This window comes from Condylostylus longicornis, unplaced genomic scaffold, assembly GCF_029603195.1.
Source record: "Condylostylus longicornis isolate FDR11 unplaced genomic scaffold, ASM2960319v2 ptg000004l, whole genome shotgun sequence".
NCBI classification, from domain to species: domain Eukaryota; kingdom Metazoa; phylum Arthropoda; class Insecta; order Diptera; family Dolichopodidae; genus Condylostylus; species Condylostylus longicornis.
In genome coordinates, this window is record NW_026577973.1 from 10,975,945 (window position 1) to 11,002,300 (window position 26,356).

A 26,356-nucleotide genomic window follows, 5' to 3' on the forward strand; every position below is an offset into this window, starting at 1 on the left:
TTATTTAATATTTGGATCTTTTAAATGATCTGGCAATACAATATTAAATGATCTTCCATAACCGCTATAACCATGACCACCATGACCACTATGACCATGTCCACCATGAAAATCTTCATGGCTAACTGAATGCGAGTGACTAACTTGATGTACTGGTTTAGCAACAATTTCATATGTTGTTGATTTATGTCCACCAGATGTTAATGCTTTAAGTCCAACAATAGCTGATAACATTAATGCCATTAAACCGGTCATTAATGCTTTACCAGCTAAAGCAGCTAAAGCACCCATCGCTATGGTAAATAACATTCCTATATATAGAAAATAAAGAAGAAAAATAAAAGTAATCAATTTAATATTCAAATTAATAATACAAAAATTATATGAAACATTAATAACAACAACCAGAAAAAAAAGGAAACATATGATGTCCCTAACTCAGTTAAAATATAAAAATACCCACGTATTCTTAAAATATATTTGCTTCAACAAAGTTTACATAAAAAAATTGTTTCAGTCCTCATTGCCAGTTCTTTTTTTCTAATTCTATAAAGAGTTGAAAATTCGTAAAAGGAAACACCAAAAATGTATAAAAGATAATGGAAAAAATGTCCTTTTAAGTATAATTTTTTTCTTGTTCAAAATTTTTTTTTGTAACCAAATTATATTTTGGATTTTATTTTGGTCACGATTTAGTTATGTAAATGGACAGTATATGTAATTTATTAAATAAATGATTCAATCGCACAACATTTTTTTAAAAATGAAATTTTAGAGATACAAACTAAAAAGGATACAAAAAAAAGGAAAATATTTTGAATTTAACAATTTTTGTCTATTATTTCCCATCATTTTTCAAAAGAAATTTTTAAATTAATCCTTTTGCGTTTTACTTAAATTGTAAATTTCAAATACGTTACGAATTTTATATGTAAAACCTTTTGTAAAATGAAATTTTGTTACAATTAAAATCATGTTCATAACAAATTTAAAATATATTAAAAGCGTCCTGTAGAATATTAAATTTAAGTTGGAATTTGAAAGATTTCTTAAGTGTTTTGAATATGCCTGCTAAATTATTGAGTTTAACTACTACAAAAATAAATCTGAAAATCTTAAACTATTCGCCTTCATTATTAATCTTACAAATGTTAATTGAGAATTTTAATATAATAGTTCCAAATTGCAATTTGTGAAAGCGAGTAATTTTGTTCCAAAAACAATGGATTTTATAAGGCCATTGTGTTTTAATTTTCTTTGCTATCGGGTTTCAGTATGAATTGTCCTTATTAGGTTATTTAGAGCAAATTAAAACAAATTTTCAAAAAGCCAATATTCTTAAGTATTGAAATCATCATAATTAAATTTCCATAAAATGACAATAAAAGCTAATTTAAGGGAATTTGCAAATAAGCTTTACAACTTGCAATTCTATTACACTTCATTTAAGTAAGAGAATGAAAACAAAATTCACATTTTATCATAAAAATTGCAAACAAAGACTGTATATACAATGCATTATAAAACTTACCTTTCATCATCATACCAGCTGCAATAATTGCTTCTAAACCACCTTTTTTACCAATTTTATTACTTCTACGTCCAGCAAATTCAGATTTAGCATCTTCTATTTCTGAATTATCCGATAATTTGAAACGTAATGATAATGATTGTAAAAAATTACCCAATTTTGTTATTATATAACCATCTAACCTTTTATCGGCATCATTTGGAAAGCTTCTTGATATTTCTAGAAAAAAAAAAGGAATAATTTTTTTTTTTAATTAAGAAATTGGTTTTTTTTTTTCTTTAAATTAATTTTTAAGTATTTGATCATATAAGAAAGATATAAAAATTAATTAAATTTCAAAATTAATTATAAAATAATTTCATTTTATTGGAATGGTTTTCTGAGCAAAACTAATTACGTAGAAAAATGAGATAAGCTAATTACAAAATTTTCGAAAAGAACCTATAAATATGTGCTACATAGAGTTAGGTAACCAATATATCTTAATCATTGTAGAAATGTAAGTTAAATGAGATTAATTGCCTATACATTCTTGTTGTCTGATATTTGAGTGAAATTGCCGTCAAAAATTCAAAAGTTTCCAACTGTATTCTTGACACAAATACATTTTCGGCCTTTTATTTACAAATTGTAATATTTAATAAATTTTTCCCAAAATAACCCGACAGCGGAAATCAAGTTTCAATGAAATTTACTGATACTTGCAAAACAGCATTCACAGAAAATCTCTTAAATATGCTAGAATTTCAATTCAGGAAAATTTCTTCATTTCATCTTTATTCCATACTATCTATATTTCCTTATTTTCTTTATAAATTTAAAACACCTTTAAGAAATTAATATCTTTACATTATTATGGCAATAATATTTTAATATGTTTGAGTATTAATGTCGATCACTGTCAAATATAATGAGATTAATTACCGTTATAAATATGAGAAGGTGTCAAAATATATAACGGTGTAAGCGTAAGACAAAAAAATAATAATAAATTATTTTTACAATATTTTAAGATGAGAGATTAACAACTCCATACGAATAATGTAACTTGAACGAGATACACACAACAGTACATATTTGAGAAAAAATTAATTTATTTATAAAATAATAATTGAGAGAGGTTTTCATAATATCACTTACATATGTCATAGGATAAGGATAAATGATATTATTTAGAAACAAATATTATTAAAATTTTTTTGTGAACTAAAAAAGATATTCGAAATAAAAATTATGTGACGTATAAGTATGTACGTAGGCGTCGTATACATACGTGCGTATTACAATATTTTGAGTCGTAAAAATTCAACTACCTTGAGATATCGAAAGAGGACATTGTACCACTTCATATTTTATTATTAGTAAAGTTTTAAAGTTGATTTTATTTTTGTTTGGAGAAATCATAAGTTTTTCTCGAATTTAGAACAATTCGAGTTTCGAAATGTTTCTTAAATTCAACTGGAATTTGAAAATGTTTCTTAAATTTGAAATTGTTGCTGTGAATCATTATCCAGAAAGGTATAAGCACCTCAGATATTGGTGGATTAAAGAGCCCCCTGGATTAAACGACCCGGTCAATTTATCTAAATACGGGAGGAAAATAAAAACGATAAAATTGTGCTGCAATATAAAAACCTTTAAAATTTAAAATTCCGGTGAATTTAGAAAAATTCCATTGAATTGTATAAAAATTGTTTAATAAGGAGATAATTAAAAATTCTGACGCTAAGAAATAAATTAGATTTAACACCTAATTTGTCGCTTGTTTTCGTTTTTGGAGTTGAGAAATTACCTACGGCTACAACGCCCCTCGCATAATTGCTTTGTTAAAATTTTGGATGGTTATAACTTGAAGGACAGAGCCGATTCTATTTTCGCAAAATTATCGTGCCATTAAGATGCATTCATTTGTTTATAAAATTTTAGCTCAGCATCATTATAAGCATAAAAGACTTGTAAACGAATTCACTGGACACAAAAACTAATAAATGAACAAAAGTCAACTTTCTAAACTAAGCTAAGATAATTTTTATTAATGGAAAATAATTTCATCTTCTTAAAGAAAAATTGCATAAAAATTTTCTTTCGAAACTATTTTCTGCAACCTACAAAAACTTAATAAAATTATATAATAATAACTTAGAATTTATATCATTTCAGAATGATAAGAATTGAATAATTTTAATATTTTCATAATAAATTCAGAATTATACTTAAATATCCCTTAAATAACATTCGCACGAATACAATTATATAAACTAATCGAAAACACATGAGTGTGCTTGTATATTTTTATTCAGCTAATGCTTTAATAAATCTATATCTAATGCATTAATATAATAGAGTGTATAATAATAAAAGTATTGCTGGTATCCAACATTTTTAATGTTCAAATAATTTAAGATTCTGATTTAATATTCTATCCTTTCTCTAAATATTTTGTTCCTGGAACAAAATGTATGAACTTGAAAAGTAAATATTTTTATTATTTCAAATTTTATTATATTATATACATAAGTACATTCAATGGAAATCAACAGATATACATATTTATATGTATAAAGAAGACAATGTTATCTTAAAACTAAAAGCAACGAAAAAAATCTTTAAACCTTTATAAATTCTGTTGTATTTGTGTATGTGAGGTGATGCGGGCTATTTAATTTTGTCTTTTGATAGAATAATTTTCAATCTTTATTCTATTCTAATAAGGAATCTTATATTAAATTTACTTTATTCCATATGATTCTAATACAAATTTTTAACACTTAAATCTATTCTGTTGATAATTAGAATTTACTTAATTGAATATATAAAATTATTCGGAAAAAATAAGTGTCAACAACTCAGTATGACGAACACAGTCATAAGATGCTAAATAAAAATTTTTTTTAATATATTTTTATCCAGTCTTACTTTAAAATCCTTGTTTAATTAAAGTTTTCCATTATAGCATTTTTCTAATAACTTATACACAAGTTAAGGACAATATTTGAGAATTGTTGGAATGAGCAGAAAGTGCGAAAAAGCATTGTTTATAAAATCACAAATATTTAGAACAACGTGCTATATAGTAACTACTATAGGTACAATTCTTAAGGTTAGGTTACAAATAAATTTGTTTGTATTGCGTATTAGAGTACGCAACAAATAGAGTTGTAACAAATCAAGTTCAAATATTTTGCTCTAGCATTTTCAGAAAAAAATTGCTTTTGACTCTTTGAATACAAATTTTATAAACAATAGTGCTTGGAAATGCATTGAATTTACTATTTGGTTTTAGAGTTTTTAAAATATTTTCGAAATTTTTGGAAAACTATAGTGGTTTTCAAATAAATCAGCAACAAATATTGTTCAATAATATTTCTGTTGGTATTACTCAAAATATCATATAAAAATTTTAAAAATTATTATTCACAATTTCTCCCTTTTATTGATTTTTAATATTGCAAAACTCAATTCGAATTTCGGGCTCAAAACTTAACTAAGATGATTTTCCAATAAAAAAGAAAAATGAATTACGAAAAATACCTGAAAAAAATGTAAATTTCATAAAGTTATAATTTTCAAGAAAGATTTTCGAAGAAGATTTGTTTTTTTTTTTTTTATTGTTCTTTGGTTGAGAAAAGGGCCATTGTTTTAAAATCCAAAAATCGATCAAGAAATTTCTTCACAAATTATCAAACTAGAGTTATAGAACCAGTAAATAAAATACCGATCTGTTTACTGCTGCTTTCACGGCAAACTTTATATTTTGAATAAAAATTCAATAAAAATCAATATTCATTGTTGCTTTTACGTAAATAAAGAATTTATTTTTAGGAAAATAGGATCCAAGGCAATGAAATTCAAAACCAAATTATCGCCTTGCCCTGGATTCGAACTAGTGAACTATTTCTTTCTCTGCAAACATTCTTCAATTATATGCTTAATTATAATATTAGTAGTAATAATTTTAAGAGATCTACAGGGTTTCAAATTTTTGATTTCTTCTCTCTACTAAGCCCTCCAAATTATTTCTGATTTCAAACCGAAAACAATTCACAAAACTTAATTTTAAACAAAAATTATTCAATTTTATTTGAAAATCAGAAAGTTTAGAAATCCTTAAAAAAAGTTCTACCGTAAAATTCTTTACATAATAATAATGTTAGGGTTATTTTAGTATATTGCACGGATTTTGATTTCACTGATTATATTCTTATTCTATAGATAAAAACATCCAACTTTAAAAGCATCAATGAAAATTAAAATGTGGTCGCTTCTTATTTATACTATTGGGTATGCTATTCACATTAATTTTACTTTTTCCATTTTTTGATTTCTTTCTGTTATATTTTATATTTTTCATTTTTTTTTGTTTTATTGCGTGACTTGAATATCCGCAATTTTTATTCAAAAAGAAAAACTCTACCGCAATAATTTTCATGGCAACCACAGAAGTAAGAACAGGAAAAAGAAAAAAAACAAAATATTTCCTTTTGGGTCAGGAAAAGAAAATTTAATGAAAAAGGATTTTTATAATTCTATAAGAAATATTTACTTAAAATTTAATACTTGTTTTATTGTGAAAATTCTTTAAAATAAAAAAATAAAAAATAAAAATATGGAAAAAATGAAAATCATACTTTAAGACTTCCAGTAAATAAAAAATTTATAGAGAGAAAAGTTTGTATGTTTATGAGTGTATTCATATGTTTACATTGTACATACATAAAATATTGAGTAAAAATTCTTTTTTAAAGATATTATTTACAATTAAAAGTTTATCTTATTTAAAATTTATTGGTTTCATTAAAAAAAATAAAAACACAAACAAACTTCATCCTTTTCCCTCTGCCTCATTTTATTCCTTATTCTCTTTGCTTCTTATAACAACGAAAAAAAAATATTTTCTAAACTTTTTATTGTATTTAATAACTTTTTATTGAGTTTTGTACGATTTTTTTTGGGGTGAAAATATTTAAAGACTTTTATTAATTTAAATTTTTAATTTTAATATGAAAATTATGGCTTTTGTTAAAGTTATTGCTATTAAGAGCTTACGTTAGCAGTTTTCTGTTGATTATTGCAGAAATATGCACAACAAGAAAAAATTAAATGGCAAAAAACCGTCCCCAGTTGAAGGACACTTAAGTTTTGTAAATGAGCTTCAGGATCAATAAAACTTATTTTAAAATTAAAATTATAGCAATGACAATAAATGATTTTTCACTCATTTAACGTCATTAAAATTTTTCACCTGAAAAAAAGAAGAATAGGGTGTGAAGTGTTTATGATTTCACATAACACGATTCAAAATTAAAAAAAAAAAAAAAGATTTTGCATACTTTTAGGGAGCCAACATTTTAAGAAAGAATAAAATTTGAATTGTATTACAATGAAATAATATTCAGCTGCTTTAAATCTGTGAAAAATTTGTGCAGATGAAATGAAATCATCCCCATTCTGGCAAAATGGCGTTACAACTTGACTGTATATGCCAGAACGTTACTAAACAAATTAAAACCAATTATGAAAATTTTTTGACCAACTGTAATAGGAGCAACGTAAAAAAAAATTAGGCCCAATTCTTTGATAATTCTTAACTTTTTACTGTGTGTAAATAAAATTACTTGACTGAGTAAGTGATTACATTATTACATTATTGGATTTAATCGCACCATATTTTTGCATCCTACAATAATTAAGACCAAAAACTATAAACGATATAAAGAAAAATAATAGTTTTTTGAAATTCTAATATGCCAGAAAGCAACTATAAGAAAATCTATAATTTGACTGCGGCTTTTCAAACTTCTTCTCTTTAAAATTTTTTTGGAAATAGCGCGTTTGCTATTGACTATTATTACTGAAGATATTACCTTCTAGCACTTGTTTAAAAATTATTCCAAAAATTTGTATGTTGGAATAATTATTCCAAAAATCCATGTTGTAAACTTACAAAGAAAACATAAAAACAAAATTTGAAAAAATTGGCTTTTTTAATTTACAAAAAAAATGCTTACACACAATTGTCATGTCCTTGACCGTTTTCAAAAAACAACAAAAAGAGAAAAACACTTGAATCACCTCAATCCAACTATGCACAAATTTCACAAATTGAATTATAAATCAAATGGGCGATGTTCTCTTAAAATTATACCTAAGCGATGGAAGACACCAAAAACAAAAATTCAGCTTTCTTTTGAATTCCAAGAAAAATATTATGTATGAGTTTTTGTTTCTTCTGCAAAAATGTACGTAAGCTTCAATTGATAAATTTGAAAGAAAATATTCAAATTAAAAAAAAAAACAAAAAGGTTTTTTCCCAAATCATTTGCAAAAACATAAAAATTAGAAATGAAATTTTACCATTTTATCCTTAGGGATTTTAATGTTTATGACACTACAATGGTTATGCCAAAATATAAAATGTGAAAATGCTTAAGTTTGTGTCTTTGTTGAATACAAAAATCATTGAGATGTGCATAACGTGTGTTTCAAATTACTTTCACTTTCAAATACTTTACTTAATTTTTGGAATTAGTTCATTGGTACTGAATTAGTAAATGTAACCAAAAAAAAAAGGCTTACTTAAAAAAATGCTTTTCTTACTGCTACCATTCTCTAACACAATTCATTTCTTTTCAATAACTTTAAAAAAAAAGTGAAATTTTTTTGGTTTGTCGAAGTGAAAATTTATTTTAATTGAAAACTATGTAAAAAAAATTTTTTTTTTATTTCAATATACTTAGGCTACGCACCAATAATTCTAACTATTTTTGCATGACAAATTCCTACAAATATACCCACTTTACATATAGATATTGTCAATTAAATGGTGGACAATAGAAACATCAAAAAAACAAAACTAAAAAACTAAAATTAATTTAAAGAAAGAAAAGATTTTTTTAAGATTAATTTAAAATGAAAAATTAGATATAAGGGTACTGAAACTTATAATTATTGTGTGAGAACAATAGACTGACGCTATTTTTATTTTCATTTCGGTGACAATTTCTTTGACAATAATTATTGCTACTGTAATTGTTAATTTGCCGGGAGAGTCATTGTTCTTTTAATGTCATATAACTTTAATTATGTACAGATGTCACTCAAACAAAACTATTTAATTGGGGCAAGTATTTTGAAAACAAAAAAGTACTAAAGAAGAAAAAAGATTTTATTTAAAAAAAAGTAGTAAAATTTTAAAGAGTTGTTAAAATTTTAAAAAACAAATCACAATTTAATTAAATTTAATAAATTTTATATGCTGTTCTCCATTTTTATAGAATTCAAAGTATAATATTATAAAAGAAGAAAATTGTATAAGAACTCATTCTCAATTATGTTAGTTAACGTAAGCGAGATAACATTATGCTATTCCCAATTTTCTCAATCGAAATCTAACTTTGGAAAAAGCCCAAACAGATGTAAGAGAATCCCTCGGTGGGATAAAGCCCACGAAACATATATAATATACCCCACATTGAATATATTATACATATTTCGTCATAATATATTGCATTTCTAGTTGTATTATTATTTTCAATGTAAAAACTTCTATCGTAACTTCTATCTGAGAAATTATAAAATTGTCCTCCCTAATAATTTCAACATAAATATTTTTGTTTGATATTTCATGTAAAATATATTGTTCTTGAAGCATTCGCAATATACCTTGGCATTGCCTTTCGAAAAGCCTCAGCTTTTTCATTAATGAAGCATTTATGATAAACCTTTTACTAGTATGTTTCGACTGAAATAAATTTTTAGATATGAAAAGAGCTTTATGTTAGCTGTTAAAACTTGATTTTTTATGTGATGAATGCATTTAAAATTATGTTGAAGTAAAACCGTATTCAAGTACATAAAAAAGAATTGCTTTCAGTTTCTTCTGACCGAAACATGACAATTATCCAAAATGTTTCCGAATAGAATTAAATCCGATGTGGTACAATTAATTCTCAGTTTCCAACAGTCATTTTAGGCCACGCACAAAATTAAATACAATTTGGAGCTCATTTTCAGTTTCACAAAATTTTCTATTCCCTACATAAATGGTGATATTATCCGTGTAACTATATTTATTTAGATCTAACAGAACAGTAAGTAACCATGGTGATTTTTTTTGTTAATAATTTCATACTGCGCACATACTGCGTGATAACACCTTCTGATTGTTCACAATCTAATTAACGATGGTAAATGATCGAATTTATTCCAAATTGCATCTAAATACATATCGAAAATTGATCAGATAACACGGTATTGCGGCATAAAATAAGGGAATTAAGCGTTAATTTTCATTAAATTTTTAAAAAAAATTTCAGAGAATTTTTTGGCTTAATACCAAATAAATTAATTAATTGGATGGGAAATTTTACGAATTACTTTTAAAATAATCGATTGAATCGATTGAATCGATTATGAATACTTGAATATATTGCAGGTCTAGTACTCTAATTCTGGTTAATATTATTTCAAAAAATTCTAAACTCTACTTACACATTCTAAATATTTTTAATTTAAAAGCTAAAAAATATTCATATGGTTTTATAAATCTACTTTTCAATATTTTTATAATTAATTAAATTTTAATTAATTTAAAAATTTTATTTAAAATTAAGTATAAATAATAAATTTATTACCAGAAATAATATCAATTGTTTTTGGATCGCTCTCTTTTATTTCACGTACAACACTAATACCAGGCAATATTGAAAATTCTTTACGTCCCGATAATTTCTCAATAAATCCAATAATATCCATTTTAATACAAGTTATAGTATATTCAGTATTACAATTTTGTCCAAATTGTGAATTTGATCGACTTGTAGAATTTTTTAATAATTCTTTGGCATTAACAAAATTTTCATTATTAATTATAAAAAATATTAATAAAATGTTAATAAAAAAATAATTTTGTTTTAAATTTTTTATCATTTTTAAAATATTAAAAAAAATTAATTTTATTTTTTTGTTATTGTTATTATTATTTTTTTTTTATTGTCCTTGAAAATTCTTTATTTTGTATTTGAATTTCCACTCGTAAAATTTATATTCCAAAGAAAATTTTTCACTCAAATATTTTAACACTCAATATTTAAAATTTTAAATTTTCTTATTTTTCCTTTATGTGTGATTTATAAAGTTAAAATAAAATTTCTTTTTTAGTCACTCAATATTTTGTGGTGGATAATTCTTTGAGAACGACTTAAAACCAACTAATAACTGAATAACAACGGTAGTATCTTTTTATACTGATTTAACATTTATTTCAAAAAGAATTAACTATTGAAAATGGAAAAACTCATAGATTGTATAGAAACGGTGTACAGGTGAAATGTTGGTTTTTTCTTTCTCTCCTTGTCATTTTTCTTTTCTTTTTGTTTTTCTAATTTTCAGCTCCATTATTAACAAATGGAAAATATTTTACTACACATATTAGAAAAATTTTCAATTAAGTACAGAATGGTAACAAAAAAAAACACAAAAAAAAAAGAGAATGGGCAAAAGAATTGTAAAAACAAGAAAAAAAAACACAAAAATTTTTTTAATTGAAAACCAGGTACACACAAATATCAATAAAAACTTTAGGAAAAAAGTACAATATTGAAATTTTTACCAAAAAAAAAAAACCAAAGAAAAAAAGTTCAGTTCCCTCTTGAATTATTCTCACTTTCATTTTGAAAATTTTCTTATATGTACATAGGTAGATGCTTTTCTCTCTTTAGAATGAAAAAGTAAAATTTTTGGACAAAAAAAACGCGCACTGAACACGCAAAAAAAAGAAAAGTCAAAAAATAAAACACACGTAATCAAATTGCGGCATTAAAAAACAATGGAGGAATCAGACACAAGGGGAGGTACGGAAAATTTAAGTTAGATGAATGAAAAAAACATTAATGATCTACTTAGATAATAACCATTTGGTAATGCATGACTTACCGCGCAAAGTTTAAATGGCAACCAAATTTAAAATATAAAAAAAAATTAATTTTTTTTTCTTTCAATTTGTTTTGCCGTTTTTAACTTCCTTCTTTTATTTTCGAATTCCTTTATTCCCTATGTATTAGAAAGAGAAAATATAGATAAAATAAATTTCTAGTTCAGCCTCACAATGTACATTTCTAATATTAAAAATAAAAGTTATGAGTGGGAAAATTAACAGTGTCGTATAAGCCCTACAACATTTCAGTATTTGACCTTTACACCTTTGACAAAGAGAAAAACAATAATTACAAAGAAAAAAAAACTTTTCATTTCGATTTTCATAATTTCAATGCGTTCTGATTAGATTAAAATTTGTGTTTTTTTTCCTACACAGTCGAAATCTAATAATAACGAAAATAGATGGAGTTGATCGTGTCAACTCTGTGATGATGTGCCATAAAAATTCCTGACGTAAACTACTATGATATCTCAAACAATTGGAAAATAGCTATTCGAATTGCTATAGCAACTCAAATTGTTTGATTTGCTACATGGTAGCAGCCTCCATAAAAATCAAAAAATTTAAAATAATTTTTTTAGGAATTGTAGCCATATTAGTCATATCGTTTCTGCACCACCGTTTCTATATTGAAGGGCGAAAATATGCAAATTTATTAAAAATCAAACGTTCATGCCACTAACCAGCCGTTTAGCGTTCTTTACACCGACCAGACATCAAAATTTTTTGGAATCAAAGTAGCATATTTTTAAACAATTTTGATACTAAAAGTATACAAAACTAAAACGACAAAGTTAAACTTGAGAAGACTCAATAAGACCAATTTTACTTGATAACAGTTGGAGAGTTTTGTTGCAATTTCTTCCAACGTAAAATTTATAGTGTCAATTTTAGTCATTGTCAACTTTATCACTCACATTTGTGTATACAACCGTTTCTAATATCAAAACACTGTTCTGCAGGGACGGGTTTTGAAATCATATTATGACAAACTATTCACAGCGCTGTTCTGATTGCATTAAAATTAATAGGATTTTTATCAATTTTTAAGTTAGTTTTTTAGCTAAAAGGATTGCTACACTCGACTTAGTTAGCTTGGAATGAATCGCCCGAATAAGGCTTTGTTTATATTTATAATATCAATTCATTATTTTTTAGTGGTAAACAAAGTGGTAAGTTTATAATATATTTAGGATGCTTGTACAGATATAACAATAATAAAAATGATTTTTCTATAGTTACCGTAAAATTATATCGAACTTCAAAGGATATTTAAGGATAAAAGGTGTAAAAATTTAACATTAATAAATCATAAAAGTGAAAAAAAGTTGGAAAGGTTAAAGGTTAGCACAGACTACCTAATACAAAAATTTCATACCACCGTTCAAAAACAAACTTTTAATGTCGTCAAACATGTCTTGTTTTAGTGTCATAATATTTAGGTATAGCGTGAATATTGTCATTGCATATGCAAATATTCAACAACATAATCTAACGTTTGGTATTTAAATTAATAAAAGTATAAACAAATTCCAACCAATCGTCCTTCCAAACACAGACGACAGAACTCACTCTCTACCTATCCTATGCTTTTCAGATGGACCGTAGTAAGATAACGTCCAGTAAGGATCCCAACCACCATCCTTACACATATATGTACATAATTATTTTATCTTCATAACAACTTCTTTTTATCTGTAAATCAAAAATTTTCATAAAACCTTCACATTAGTTCGTAAATTAACCATGACCTTTGGAAATTAATAACACAATGCAAATGCAATTTGTTCAGTAAATATTAAAAAACATACAATAATAAGACCATTATTTGTTAATGAATTCTCTTATTTCTCTTATTATTTTTTGCTATCAAACTTAATAACACTGTTATGTTAGATAGTCACATTGAGTATGAGAAAATATTGCAGGAATAGAATGTATTTATATTTATGTGGGTGTTTGATATCACTGTTAATAAACGTAGCTAAACTAGGTTTTGGAAAAACAAAGACTACTTTTTATTATACGTTTACGAAAATTAACATCCTGCTGATTTTGCATAATTAGTACAGAAAATTGTAAACGCAAAATATTAGAGGAGCAGTACAGCATTAATCAAAACAAATATACATAAGAATACTGCTAAAAGGATAATAGGATAACATTGGGATAGTTGATATAGCTTTGTATACAAATGTGCTTAAGAAAACGAAATGAAATTGTGCATCTTCTTTTATATATTTTATGGAACTTCCACTGACACTATTTTGTCATTAATAAAAGTCAAAATTAAACTGCTACAGAATTTTTTTTTTCTTTTTGTGAGAAATTTCAATTATACAAAATTTGCAACAAAATCCAGCATTTGCCTTAGCTTCATGAACTACCCTTCTTACCGACCGCATTGAATTCAATAAAAGACGTTTCTATGATAGAAGCGAATTTCACATGTCGAGTACACTTAGTCTGCACAATCTGCCTATTAGTCTGCCACTACACTACACTATGTGTCTGAAATTTGACTGAGTGGTGTTTAATCGAATCTTATACCTAAGTTTACTTTGCTCAATTGACGGAATGAGAACTTTTAGCAACTCGACCTGTCCCACGTGCCAATATAACGTTTTCAGCTGTATTCAAGATAATAATCTACGGATTTTTTTGAAATTTTATAATTTTACTTCAACATGGTAACACGACGAGCCACCAGTTTTTGTAAAATTTCAAGGGAGAAAAAATTGCCTTTTATTTTGGGCCAAAATAATATTTTTACCCATATATTGACAAAATATTAAAATTTACATGGAAGTAATCTGAAGAAATTGTCTGAAATTTTATATTTGAGTTCTGTTTGTAAACAAAACTAACTGAAAAACTTGTCAATGATATCGGATCATAGAAAATCAAACTGTCCTAAGAACCAAATTTATATCATTTCTTGAGGTATATTAAATAAAAGGTTCTTAATTTTCACAAAAATTGTAATAAGCTTATGAAAAACATTTTCAAAATTTTAAGTAACTCTTTCAATTTTTAAAAAATTAAGAAAATGAACATTGCTACCTTGTCGAGTATGTGCTGTTCACATCACATTTTCTTTCCTGTCATACACAGCTAATCTAATTTAAAATGCAATAAGAAATGGTTTCCCAATCTAAAATTAGAATAAGTTCATTTGGATTTTTAGAGACCTTTTTTTAATACAAAAACTTTTTCTCCCACACACATTTTCAAAAATTTCATTAACTATACGAGTATTAGGAAAAATAAAAATTGAAAAACTTTAAGAGAAAAAAATTAAATCCAGCTATTTGATGAAAAAATGAAAAACTAAATTTAATTTCAAAAAAATGGTTTCTGACTACACAATATCAATGTGTGAAAATGCTACAATATTAATAATTTTGTAGTACTAAAAACGTGAATTCTAGTATTGTTAAAAATATTGAAAAATAGTTGCTAAATAGGTTGACCTTGTGGAACTCCTGACCTTGTGGAAGTCCATTTAAGTAGGTGAACGTCAAAAATCATGTTTTACAGACTTTTTTCTTTTCTCCTTTAGGAAGAAGCTTTTGCAATATGTATTTAAAGAAACTAGATCCTTGCTTAATTTGTTTACAACCAAATTGAGCCGCATCTTCTCCAATATTTTTCAATTTACTCTACTAAATTATGAATATATTACCATAGAATTTTAGAAAAACATACACATTATTGACCAAAACAATTAAACGACTGCTTATTAATCATATTGGAAGAAAATTACGGAATTACCAAACGAGAAATTTTTAAATTATTCTATGCTTACGTATATCATAATAATTGTAGGTTCCATAAAACTCAACAAAATTGCATGAATTGCGATAACAAAACTGAAATACTCTACTTTTTAAAGCAAATAGTTTACATTTTGATTGCATTTTGAAAATCTTTTTTAATTAAAATTTCTTTTTTTTTGTAAAATTTATATCAAAAATTGTGATAACCCAGATATAATAACCTAAAAAGAAATTATTGTAAAAATTAACAACCCATGATCGCACTAATAATAAATCACGTCAATGAAATCTTACAAAAAATGTTCATGAAATATTTTCTTTTACTATACTAAATACTAAAATAGCAAATATGTAATTACAATTAAACACATTGATATTACTAGAATTATTAAAACATAAATTGTAATTAATAATATTTCTTCATTATAACGTTCTCTCTTTCTATAGATTTTGTATATAATTATGGTATATGTATTACAGGAAATGTAAGTGTCACATAAATATTATACACTTGTGCATGTAAATGTATTAACATACAATGAATGTGAATATTTAATTTTAGTTTCTTAAATATTCAGCAATTCCAAATTTCCGGAACTTAATTTTTACATAACTACATATTAGGTTCTATGAAATTCTCATGCAGATCAGTAATAATATCACCATATGACATTTATTATTACTGATCTACATATATTATACATATTATACATAATATATTTTTTTTTTAAATATGCAGGAGGTATTAATAATAGAAGCAATGTTTTAAAACTGGTTTTAAACCGTATATTCACATACAAACTAAATACAATGACATTGCAAATTTTCTGCTTACATTTCGAACAATAAAATTTTCGTTTTGTTGACGTTGACATATTTATTTTTAAATTTAACATTGCAAAATTTATAGTCTATCTGAAAAAAAGCAGTTTGTCAAAAATCAAAAATAAGGTGTTTTCTGTTCTTAATTTGATCTACGCGATAATTAAGACGTAGCTACAATTTGGACTAAGGCGATGTGTAAATTTTGCCAAACTTTTGCTATAATAATCGTAGAATATTTAAATTTTGTGAGAATATAAATTGCAATATTAAAAATTTATGGACTTAGATAACTCTTATGAACTTAGATAACTCTTATGGAGACAGAAATAGTATTATTTCTACCATCATTTAAAAAAACCAACTAATTACCAATTTTCTACATCGAATTTCAAAGGAAGAAGTCTAAAAATTAGCGTTAAGTCAATTTAAATATTGCAATATTATACGGTAATACAATTCCGAACGCATAAGATTGCAAAATTTTTTTTTTGATACAATTCGGAACATCGTCAAGATTTGCATTTTTTTCTATAATCCAGATACTAAAGCAAATGTACGAGTATACTCTTGAGATACTTAAACGAAATATTCTTAATATTTTACAAAGCTTTAAAAAAATAAAAAAAAATTTGTTTACGATTTCAAATTATTTTTCAGAAAGTAAACATTTGATCCATTATATGTCCTATTCGATACCATGAACCAAATGGTGAACATTTTAGTCCACTATATGTCCTATTTGATGCACCAAATTATGAAGCATCAGATTTTTATACCCGTACGAACGTATGTTCGAAGGGTATACTAAATTTGCCTTACCGTTTGTAACGCTGAGAAATAACGGTGTTAGACATAGACTCAAGTATATTTTTTTGATCAGCGTCAAATTCTGAGTAGATTTAGCTCTTTTTGTTCGTCCCAACAATAGCTCAAAAATTAATTGAGCTAAGTTCACCAAATTTTCACAAATGATTCACTGTAGTAAGTGCCAGAACCCTATTTAAATTGGGAATGATCGGGATACTGGTTCGGATAGCTGCCATACAACTTCAAAATTTATTTGGCTATATCTCACAAACTATAAAAGCTGTGGTATTGGAATTTCACACAAACGAATATATTAGTAGGGCCAATGTTTTTAATAAAAGTCGTTGAAATTACTTAGCTCCTTCTGGTACCTGCCATACAACTTCTAAAGTTATTTGGCTGTATCTCAGAAACTATAAAAGCTATGGTATTGAAATTTCACATAAGCGAATATATTAGTAGGGCCAATATGTTTGATAAAAGTCGTTGAAATTGTTTGGCTCCTTCTGGCAGCTGCCATACATCTTCAATAGTAGTTTGGCACACACAGTATTGAAAAACACAGTACTGAAATTTTGCATAAATTAATATGGTAATACGGCAACTTAAAGTCACAGTCTGTCCCATAGTCAGTTATGGCATATTTATTCGCACATAGGATAACATAGAATTCGAGCCGTACGAGTATCACAGAGTTGACAAAGTCAATTCTATTTTTTCTCGTTTTTTTTTTAATTTTTTATTTAAATTTATAGGTACATAGTGTGGTAATATACAGAATACAATAATATTTAAGATACAGAGATGTTGCTACAGTCCCACATACACCATTTCAATCAAAAACTGAACTTTGAACATATTATATGTACTACGTACTAATTAGACAGTTAGTATTCATAATAATTATTTATCGTAAATAATATGTTGTAATAGGGCGGAAACTATTACTTGTTTTAGCTGTAATTTTAAATTTTTTTTTATAAAATATTTTCATCAATGGTAAATAATAAAAAGATTGTATAATATTTTTAATAATATTATCTTTTCTTAACAGACGAGTTAACCTCTAAAACATATTATCTCTATACATAATGTAAAAATGTGTAATATTACAATAGTCTTAACATGTCATTTTCTTTAAGCATTAATAAACGTGTTATTTAGACAACGAGATTATAAAGCGCACCTTAATTTTTTTTCTTATTATGTTTTTTATTCATTCTCGTTTGTTTGTTTGTTGTTGCGATTTTTACATACAATTTTTCTTAAAGATTTAATCTACATACTGGTGTTTGTGTTAGTGTTACACAAAAAAAATTAATGAATGAATTTGTTGTACACAACAATGAATTTTTCGTAAAGGTATAGGAAATTTTTTTTGAAATATTCTAACAGTAAGGAAAACTGAAGGTAAAGTAAAGAATAACAAAAAGTTTTTTCACTTTTTTATTTATAAATTCCGCGGTTTTTCTCTTCTTGATTTTTTTTTATGTAAGCTGCAATGAAATTTACTTTAACACTCTTGCGTTTTAAACTTCTTTATTTATTAATGTTTTCTTTTAACGAATTAGTTATTTTTCTTTTTTTAAAAACCGTGCTCAATCATTTTTTTTTTTGCCATTCAATTTCAGATTTAAAATTTTTTTCATCGTACAACTTTAAAAGAACTAGAGCATCAAATCGATACTAAGGTACTAAAGTAAATTTATGAATAGAAAACATTTTTTGTTTTTCTTTCCTTTAAAATGGAAATTAGCATTGTGAAGAATAAATTTTTTTAAAGATTCAAAAAAACTTTATAGTTTAAGCAAATTAAAGAAAAAAAGCCAAAAATTCTGTCATCAATTCTGTCTTTGTATGGTCATAAAGTATAAATTTTACTTGCATTTTTTATCTGTAATTGCTTCTTATAAATATCCCCCTCCTCCCGTGCACCATTTGCCAACGTGTAGATGATAAAACAAAAATTTGCAAAAAAAAAAGGAAAAGGAAAAATTACAAATTTCGACCATGAAAATTTTTCTTTTAAATTACTTTTTTTTTTGTCAGTATATTGAACTTTACTTTCTAAAGAAAATTTTAGGGTAAGTAAAATTGGTCAAGAAAAAAGTATGGTTTTTCTTTAATTTAAGTTTTGGTTGAATGATGACAAAAATTTAATTTCCTTTCATTTAAAATCTTAATTTGATTTTTAACCCGACAATTCGATTTGTTTGTTTTTTTTTTAAATGTTTTTATGATTAATGAATCTATTTTAATTCGAACACTTTTAATGACAAAAATGCCAATATTTTAATTAGTTCCTGGGTAAACTAAATAAGAATAACCTAAAAATGATTTTATGAAGGAAATAAAAATTTTCGTTAATAAACTCGTTATTATTATTTAGAGGGACATGTTCCTTTAAAATTGGATCCAAATACTTTTCTTCAGGAAGAGCCTGGAGCTTATCGTTGACCTTAAACTTGATATACTAAAAAAAATTATTTTGTTATAATTTCCTTGAATTCGATTTTTCAGTATAAAATTTTTCGATAATTTTAAATTTATTTTCCTTTTCGGTTCTATGCGAGAATTTAAAATTTTATGAATATTAAAAAATGATATGAATATTAAAAAAATTAAATAGGGAAGACAGGTGACTCTATTAGTTTCCATGTACTATAGGGGAAACCTAATAACTTTCTGATTTTTATTGCAAATTTATGTTACATACGAGGAAAGCCGGAGTTGAATGGATTAGTAAATTATTCATAATGCTCTTTGAGAGCTATCGAAAGTACAATTCTTGGAATTATTGTGCTCGGAATAATATAAAGTTTTATATATATTATATATAAATACGAAATTATTTTGGAGTTATCTAGAAACTGTTTTTAGAATTTATAGAAGTATGCAACCGATTTTTTCTTTTAATCTTGACTTCATTGCCTAAAAGCGATTCTCTTAAGTTTAGTAATAGTAAAAATTTAACATTTTAGGCTTTACAGTTTCTGAGATATGACTATTAAATATTTTGAAAGTTCTGTAGCAACTGGCAACTAAAGTAAGAAAATATAAAACTAAAACCAAATTTTATCAGAATACAGGCAGCGAGGCAGAATACTGCACTCTTTTATTTTAAATTTTGAACTATAAATATTCTATAGTTTCTAAGAAATGATGAAATTATTTTTGAAATTTTATGGCAGCTATTGTGAGAACGAACGCCACTAAGGACGCTATAAAACTTTAAATTACTAGTAACTGTAAATTAATAGGAAAATTAAGTAACTATATAGACTTCATAATTTCCAAGAAACACAAACAATGTTGCGCTTATATTACACGCTCATTCCCTAGTTATTCCGCAGGTGTATAATTATATGCCCGTACAAACGCTTGATTTTCTATGTAATTTTATTTTATTCTTGAATTTGCAAACTATTACATGTGTTAGCTGTTATTGCTTAATGTTTCCATTACTTATAGGCGTTGCACCAATTACCATCTACTTACTTATAGTTCAAAGATTTTTAAATTTGACTTTCCACATAATTCTTACACCTCTTACACTATTAAAGACTAAAAGTGAGATTATGAAAATCAAAAACAATATTTTTTTGTCAATTTTTCCACCTCTTAGCTTCTCAAGTTTTATTTTACGATATTTAAAACCTTAAATATTATAGTGAAAGCATTAAAAATTAACAATTTAATTAAGATTTTTTTTAAAACTCTTTAACTTTATTTTAATAAGTTCATTAACTAAAAATCTACTACTCTAATAATGAATATTGGTAATCAAAAAAGTGCTCTAATTCAATAAATTTATTTTCAGCTTCTGTTTAAATATTTTAACAGTTTTCATCTCATATATTGTTCATTATATACAAAATTGAAATTTTTTAAGGGTCGCAAAATTAAGAATTAAAAACTTAGTTGCTTTAAAAAGTATGAGATATTTCTGTTTTTGCTCGTAAAATTAAATAAAGAAAGCCATGATAAGGTCCTTGAAAAAAAAATTTGCTAGCTCATATTTTAAAATGTTAACAGTCTCGCAAAAAAAATAACTGAAAAGTAGAAATAAAATTCTTAATTTGATTTTGCACGAATTTTTGAATCACGTTAGCGCCTCTTGTTAGAATTTTGAAATACTTCTTAAAGTTCTTCATCAAAAGCTTCTTATTTAATTTTTCTATTTAGCAAAATTTTTTACAATCCTACGTAAATTGGTAGATTTGTAGATCCAAGACAACCAAATGGAACAATAACAACCGCAGCCATTCGCGGCTTACTTTAGCCTTCCCACGCTTTCATTTATTATATGACCGTCCCAATAAAAATGGAGATATCTCAAGGTAATTAGACAGCAGTTCTCAAATACTCAGGAAATCCTGCCCAAGACAATTGCGACGCCGGACTGCCAGTACCGTGACTAATTATGTCGATTTCCCGTGATACATAGGAATCCGACATGATTATTCCCAGAATCGGATAACTCTCAGTGAAGTCTCTATGAGTCCTGTTGGCCAACTTTCACCCCGTCTCGTCCTAGCCAGAGAGAAGTCGGTAAGTTGTTAACCGAGCTTCGTTCATTATATGGAGGACAATCCTACTTACTTACCTCTATCTTGATCATATCAATCTATACTTCTAATTGAAATCTTTGTTGTATACACATACTGCAAATTCTGGAACGAAACGAATTTGTTTAAAGATTATATAATGACATAAACTTAAATTTCTGTAAAACAAAGTTCCAAATGGAATTCTTTTCATTATTCGTAATATGATTGACGTTTCACATTTACTATCAAGAATTTAATTCCTTTTTACAATATCCAATTATTTTATTTAAATTTTATTAAAATGTTGAAAATCTTTTTTAAATGTTTTCAAATCGAAAAATCAAATCCATAATACTATTACATGAACCATTTAAATGCTATAAAATTGGAAATAAATTTTGTATGATTCTAATGCACCATGAAATTCGAAAGTCAGTAAATTTTTAAAATAACCATTAAAGTATTTTGTTAATGTTGATCAAATAATAAAGTAAACACAGTTAACAAAACATAAAGAGAAAAAAGGAAGTTACAATGCTTATAATAGAGCAACTAAGTTGTGCCTCTTGGAAAAAAAATAAAAATAAATCCGGATCAAATTGATGGTTTGTAAAGTAGCACTTTTCACTTAAACAAGTCATAATGATGTTTTTTATTTTAAAAAACAGTTTCGTAAAATTATTTTACGAAAAATGCAAAATTATTTCATACTTTTCGAAAAAAGAACCAAAATTGAAAAAAGCATTAGCATATTATTCGAATTGGAAGTTCAATTACGTGACCTAAGACAAAAATAATTACATTTTTGGATGCGTTTACACTCTTCATTAGCTGGCTGCATTGATAGAAATTTAAAATACCTTGCAGTTTCGAAAATATGAGACGAGTTGCAATACGCTTTTTAAGCAGATGCATGGACCGGATGACGGACTTAATGAAACTACCAAGCACTTTTATTTAAAATTTTTGTTAGAAAATTACTAAAAACCAAAATTACACATCTGGGTGACTTACTTTTTTATTACATCTTGTATGAAATTTTCGTATTTCCTTTGATATTTTAGAAGAAAGAAAGAAAAAATTACGTTATGTACCCAGCTACTTTATTTTCTTTTTTTAGGAATTTTTGCTTTTTATTTTAAAATTTGTATTAGAAAAGCGTCCAGTTTTCTTTTTTAATGTTTTTTACATTTTAACTTTTAATAGTACATTAAATTAATTTATTCATATATGTACAAACGTATGTATGGTATGGCATTTTATGGTAGAAAAAAAATTGTAAAGGAAAAGATTATCTGACCATATAATTTAAATTAAAAACAAAAGTTACATACTAAAAATCTAATCGAATTTAACAATTAACTATTTTTTATTTAGAAAAAGAAAGTTATAAACGATAGCTTGTTCAATTAATAAAAAACAAATGTTGAGAAAAAGGAAATGGTTTCAATTGAATAAAAAACGAAAGGATAATCTTTTTAACCATAGTAATGCTATCCGGAAGCAGATTAAAGGGAAAATATGAAAAAAAAATTTTCATTAAACAATTAATTTTAATTATTATTAGATTGAAATTTCAAATTTCCGATTTATAAATTAAGATTTTTCAATTACTTAAGAACAAAATTAATGCAATGGGTTTAACATACGTAGTAATTGAACACAAATTCTGAGGAATAAGAAAATTTTCGTGGATGACTGAAAATATGACTAACAGAGCAGTTCTTTTTAACTGCAGTCTAATTATTACTATTATTAATAATAAGAGCGTTACAAAACAAAATATTCTGATTAGAGCAGCACATTACCAACTGACATTTGCCATAAAAAAATTCTGTTTAGAACAATTTTATGTGAGCATTTATTTTGATTATAAAAATTATATTTTTTTGCAAAGATCAAAATCCCGTGTATTGTGGAGCACTATGCCTCAGGTATTTCGACACTCATTTTTACATGCATTTTAGTTTTGTTAAATAAAATTTAATTTTTAATTAATTTTATTTTCTAAATTATTTTTATGCAATTTTTTTTCCCTTGGTTAAATGTACCATAGGCCAACTTTACCTTACGAATGGGCTGAAAATGAATTTAAAGCAAAATTATTAAACATAAAAGGCTCATATTTTGCATTTTAAATGGTAATATAACATTTTTTGATTGTGGTCCTTGTTCGAATTAAAAAAATTTAAGATAACGGAGAAAACTGCAAAAACAAAATAGTTGGTTCACGATCACCGCTCTTACTATATGTACAAATAATGTAAATTTCCCTTTTAATAAGAATTCATATAGATTTGCAAAATTCTTTATAAATTAAAAGTTTCAGAATGAAAAAACTGACTTTACATGAGACTTTTACGAAATGCCTTTTATTAACATAGTACTATGCTTGACATAATCTTAATCAGCTAATACTCTATGTGAACTCAATACCAAATTCAATACAAAATAAATTCAAAATACAACATTTTTCACGAATTTAGTATAACAATTCATTGTACTTGCAAGAGATTTAAAAAAAAAAAATTTAAATTAATCAACTAATGGACTTATTCTAAACCTAATGGAAATAATAATTTCCATTTGAAAAATATTTTAACTTACTTATTATAAGCGCTTCCGCTCTCGCTGTAAATGTAAGTTAATCTTCACTATTGTACAATACTCGCTATGCCTTAAACGCCAACTAATTATGATTTTTTGTTGTTGTTGTTGACTGTTATACGTTGCTTTTCCATTTTTTTTTTCATTTTAACGTTATTAATGTTTATAAGTACATAATATGGATCTGGAGGCATACCGGCCATTCCGCCTACAATATTTAATTAATTTTTCACTTTCTTTACAACAAAATTATTTTTCATTTTGTAAAACAAAATAACAAAAGTTTCTGCTCATAATGAGTAGTAAATCATATTTTATGGTATTTGGGCATTTTACTTTAATTTGTAATTACCTATAATAAAAACAGAAATTGAAATATGGTTAACGAAAAAACAAACAGTCATGAAAATTGAATAAAATTTTGTGTTCACAAAAATTTCCAGTTGGAAAATTTAAAAATTTGTAAAAAAAAAACCCCCATGCAAATGACGGTTTCATCGGACTTCAAAACGAGAAACAAAAAACAATATTCAAAAAAGCAAAATAATTTTTAGAACCCCTAAAACTTTAAGCCGAATAAAAAATTTCCGCTCACCAAATTGCGAATTATGATTTTTAATTAAATTTTTATCATTAATTTGAAATTATCCATGTGGTATCTGGGTTCTGTGCATGTTTTTACATCATTTTTCCTGTTTTACAACAGTTGTCATTATTCGGATTTAATGTTTTTTTCATAGTACACAGTTTCAAATAATAAAAAAATTTATAATGATTTTAAATTGCCTCGTATGATTAACATTCTGTGACATTCAAAAAAGGCATGCTCTTTACGCCACTTTTAAATTTTCTAATATTTTCCACTAGAGTCGCCAACTTAATATTAAATCAATAATATTAATTTTCACTGCAAACAATATTAACATCCGTCAAAATTGCTTCCTCTTGTTGTTTTCAATGCGGTCTATAATAAAATTGATAACAAATGGATTGAATTAAATTTAACAAAGCTCTTATTTCGCTTTTGGAAAATTTGTAATTTATATAATGTATATCGAAATTCTGTTTGGTACCAATAGTTAGGGCTTATAGAATGTAAGAGAAACAAAAATATAAGTCAAGAGTATATTTTTCAAAAATATTTAGTATACGAATAATATGAGGTGATTCCGAAAGGAGTACAATGTTATATTTCATCGTTTAGCTCTTTCAAAAAATGTTTAGAAACCTTCTATATTTTTCGAAATAAAAATTATAAGCTGAAAAGATTGGGCAACTAGATATTTCAAGAAAAAACTTGGAAAAGGTAATTTTATTCATTTTTGATGCCCTAAACGATGATATTTAATACTGTAATCTTTACTGAATCACCCTGTATACGTTCATCTTTAAAACCCCATACAACACCATTCAATATTCACTATTCGACACCTAGTTATTACTGTTCAAGAAAACTCAAATTGTTGAAACAGTCACAAGAAAAGTTTAAAGTAAGTTATTTAATAATCTGGCATGACTGACGAGCCAAAGTATAAGAGCATGCATTAAAAACATCAGACTCTAGATTCATTATAAATATTTTGCCAAAAACAAAAGAACAATATTTTTTTGTTATTTTGGAAATAAAAGTTTTCAAAGACAATTAATTTTAATAAAGAAGTACAAAATAAAATTTTGTGAGAATTTTAGTTTTTCCCTGGTTTTTCCTTTTTTTAATAAATTTCAGTATCTCTTCAGAATTTTTATCAAAATTTATATATACATACATATAACTATTTTTAGTGACATTCACATTATATAGAGAGAAAATTCAAAGTCAATATACAAATTTACATATTTACTATTAGTATACAGCTTTTTAGTAGCATTTACATACATTTATAAACAGCAGTAGTATGACACAAAAAATTTGTTTATCACAACGTAAGAAAAATTTCCAAAATTTTAATTAATATTGCCACATCATTGTTAAAATTAATTTTATAAAATTAAAAAATTCTTGCAGAAAACTTGAATCTTATAAAAAGTTTTTGATATCTAGAATCAAGCTAAAATTAAAAGTTTTCGTAAGTTTTCAAAAGTTTCTTTGAAAAATTAGAAATTCCAAATAAATTAATTTTTATTATTAAAACTTAACTTTGTCTTAAAACCCGATAATTGATATTCAAAACCATAATTTGGTTTTAAAATGTTGTACAGTTTAAAGTTTATAAAAAAAGAATATTGTTTAGGATTTGCGTAGCCTGATTATGCATTTCACCTTTTCAATTACCTTATTCTCTTAATTTTCATATCGGAGTTTCCCAATAAACTTACTCAT

At 25.6% G+C, this 26,356-nt stretch overlaps 1 protein-coding gene across 1 annotated transcript; it reads right to left on the reverse strand.

The window, feature by feature from the left end:
• Positions 1-26,356, reverse strand: LOC129613174 (uncharacterized). Its single transcript, XM_055527137.1, has 4 exons — positions 26,353-26,356; positions 10,165-10,368; positions 1,532-1,750; positions 1-311 (listed from the first exon to the last, which is right to left on the reverse strand). The coding sequence occupies exons 1-4, from the start codon at positions 26,354-26,356 to the stop codon at positions 1-3; spliced, it is 738 nt and encodes a 245-aa protein (XP_055383112.1).

Excerpts from the sequence above, each read along its gene's own strand:
- LOC129613174 (XM_055527137.1), bottom strand. Across the intron at positions 1,751-10,164 it reads AACAATTGATATTATTTCTG|AAATATCAAGAAGCTTTCCA; the intron begins GTAATAAATTTA and ends TTTTTTTTCTAG. Across the intron at positions 312-1,531 it reads AGCTGGTATGATGATGAAAG|GAATGTTATTTACCATAGCG; the intron begins GTAAGTTTTATA and ends TTCTATATATAG.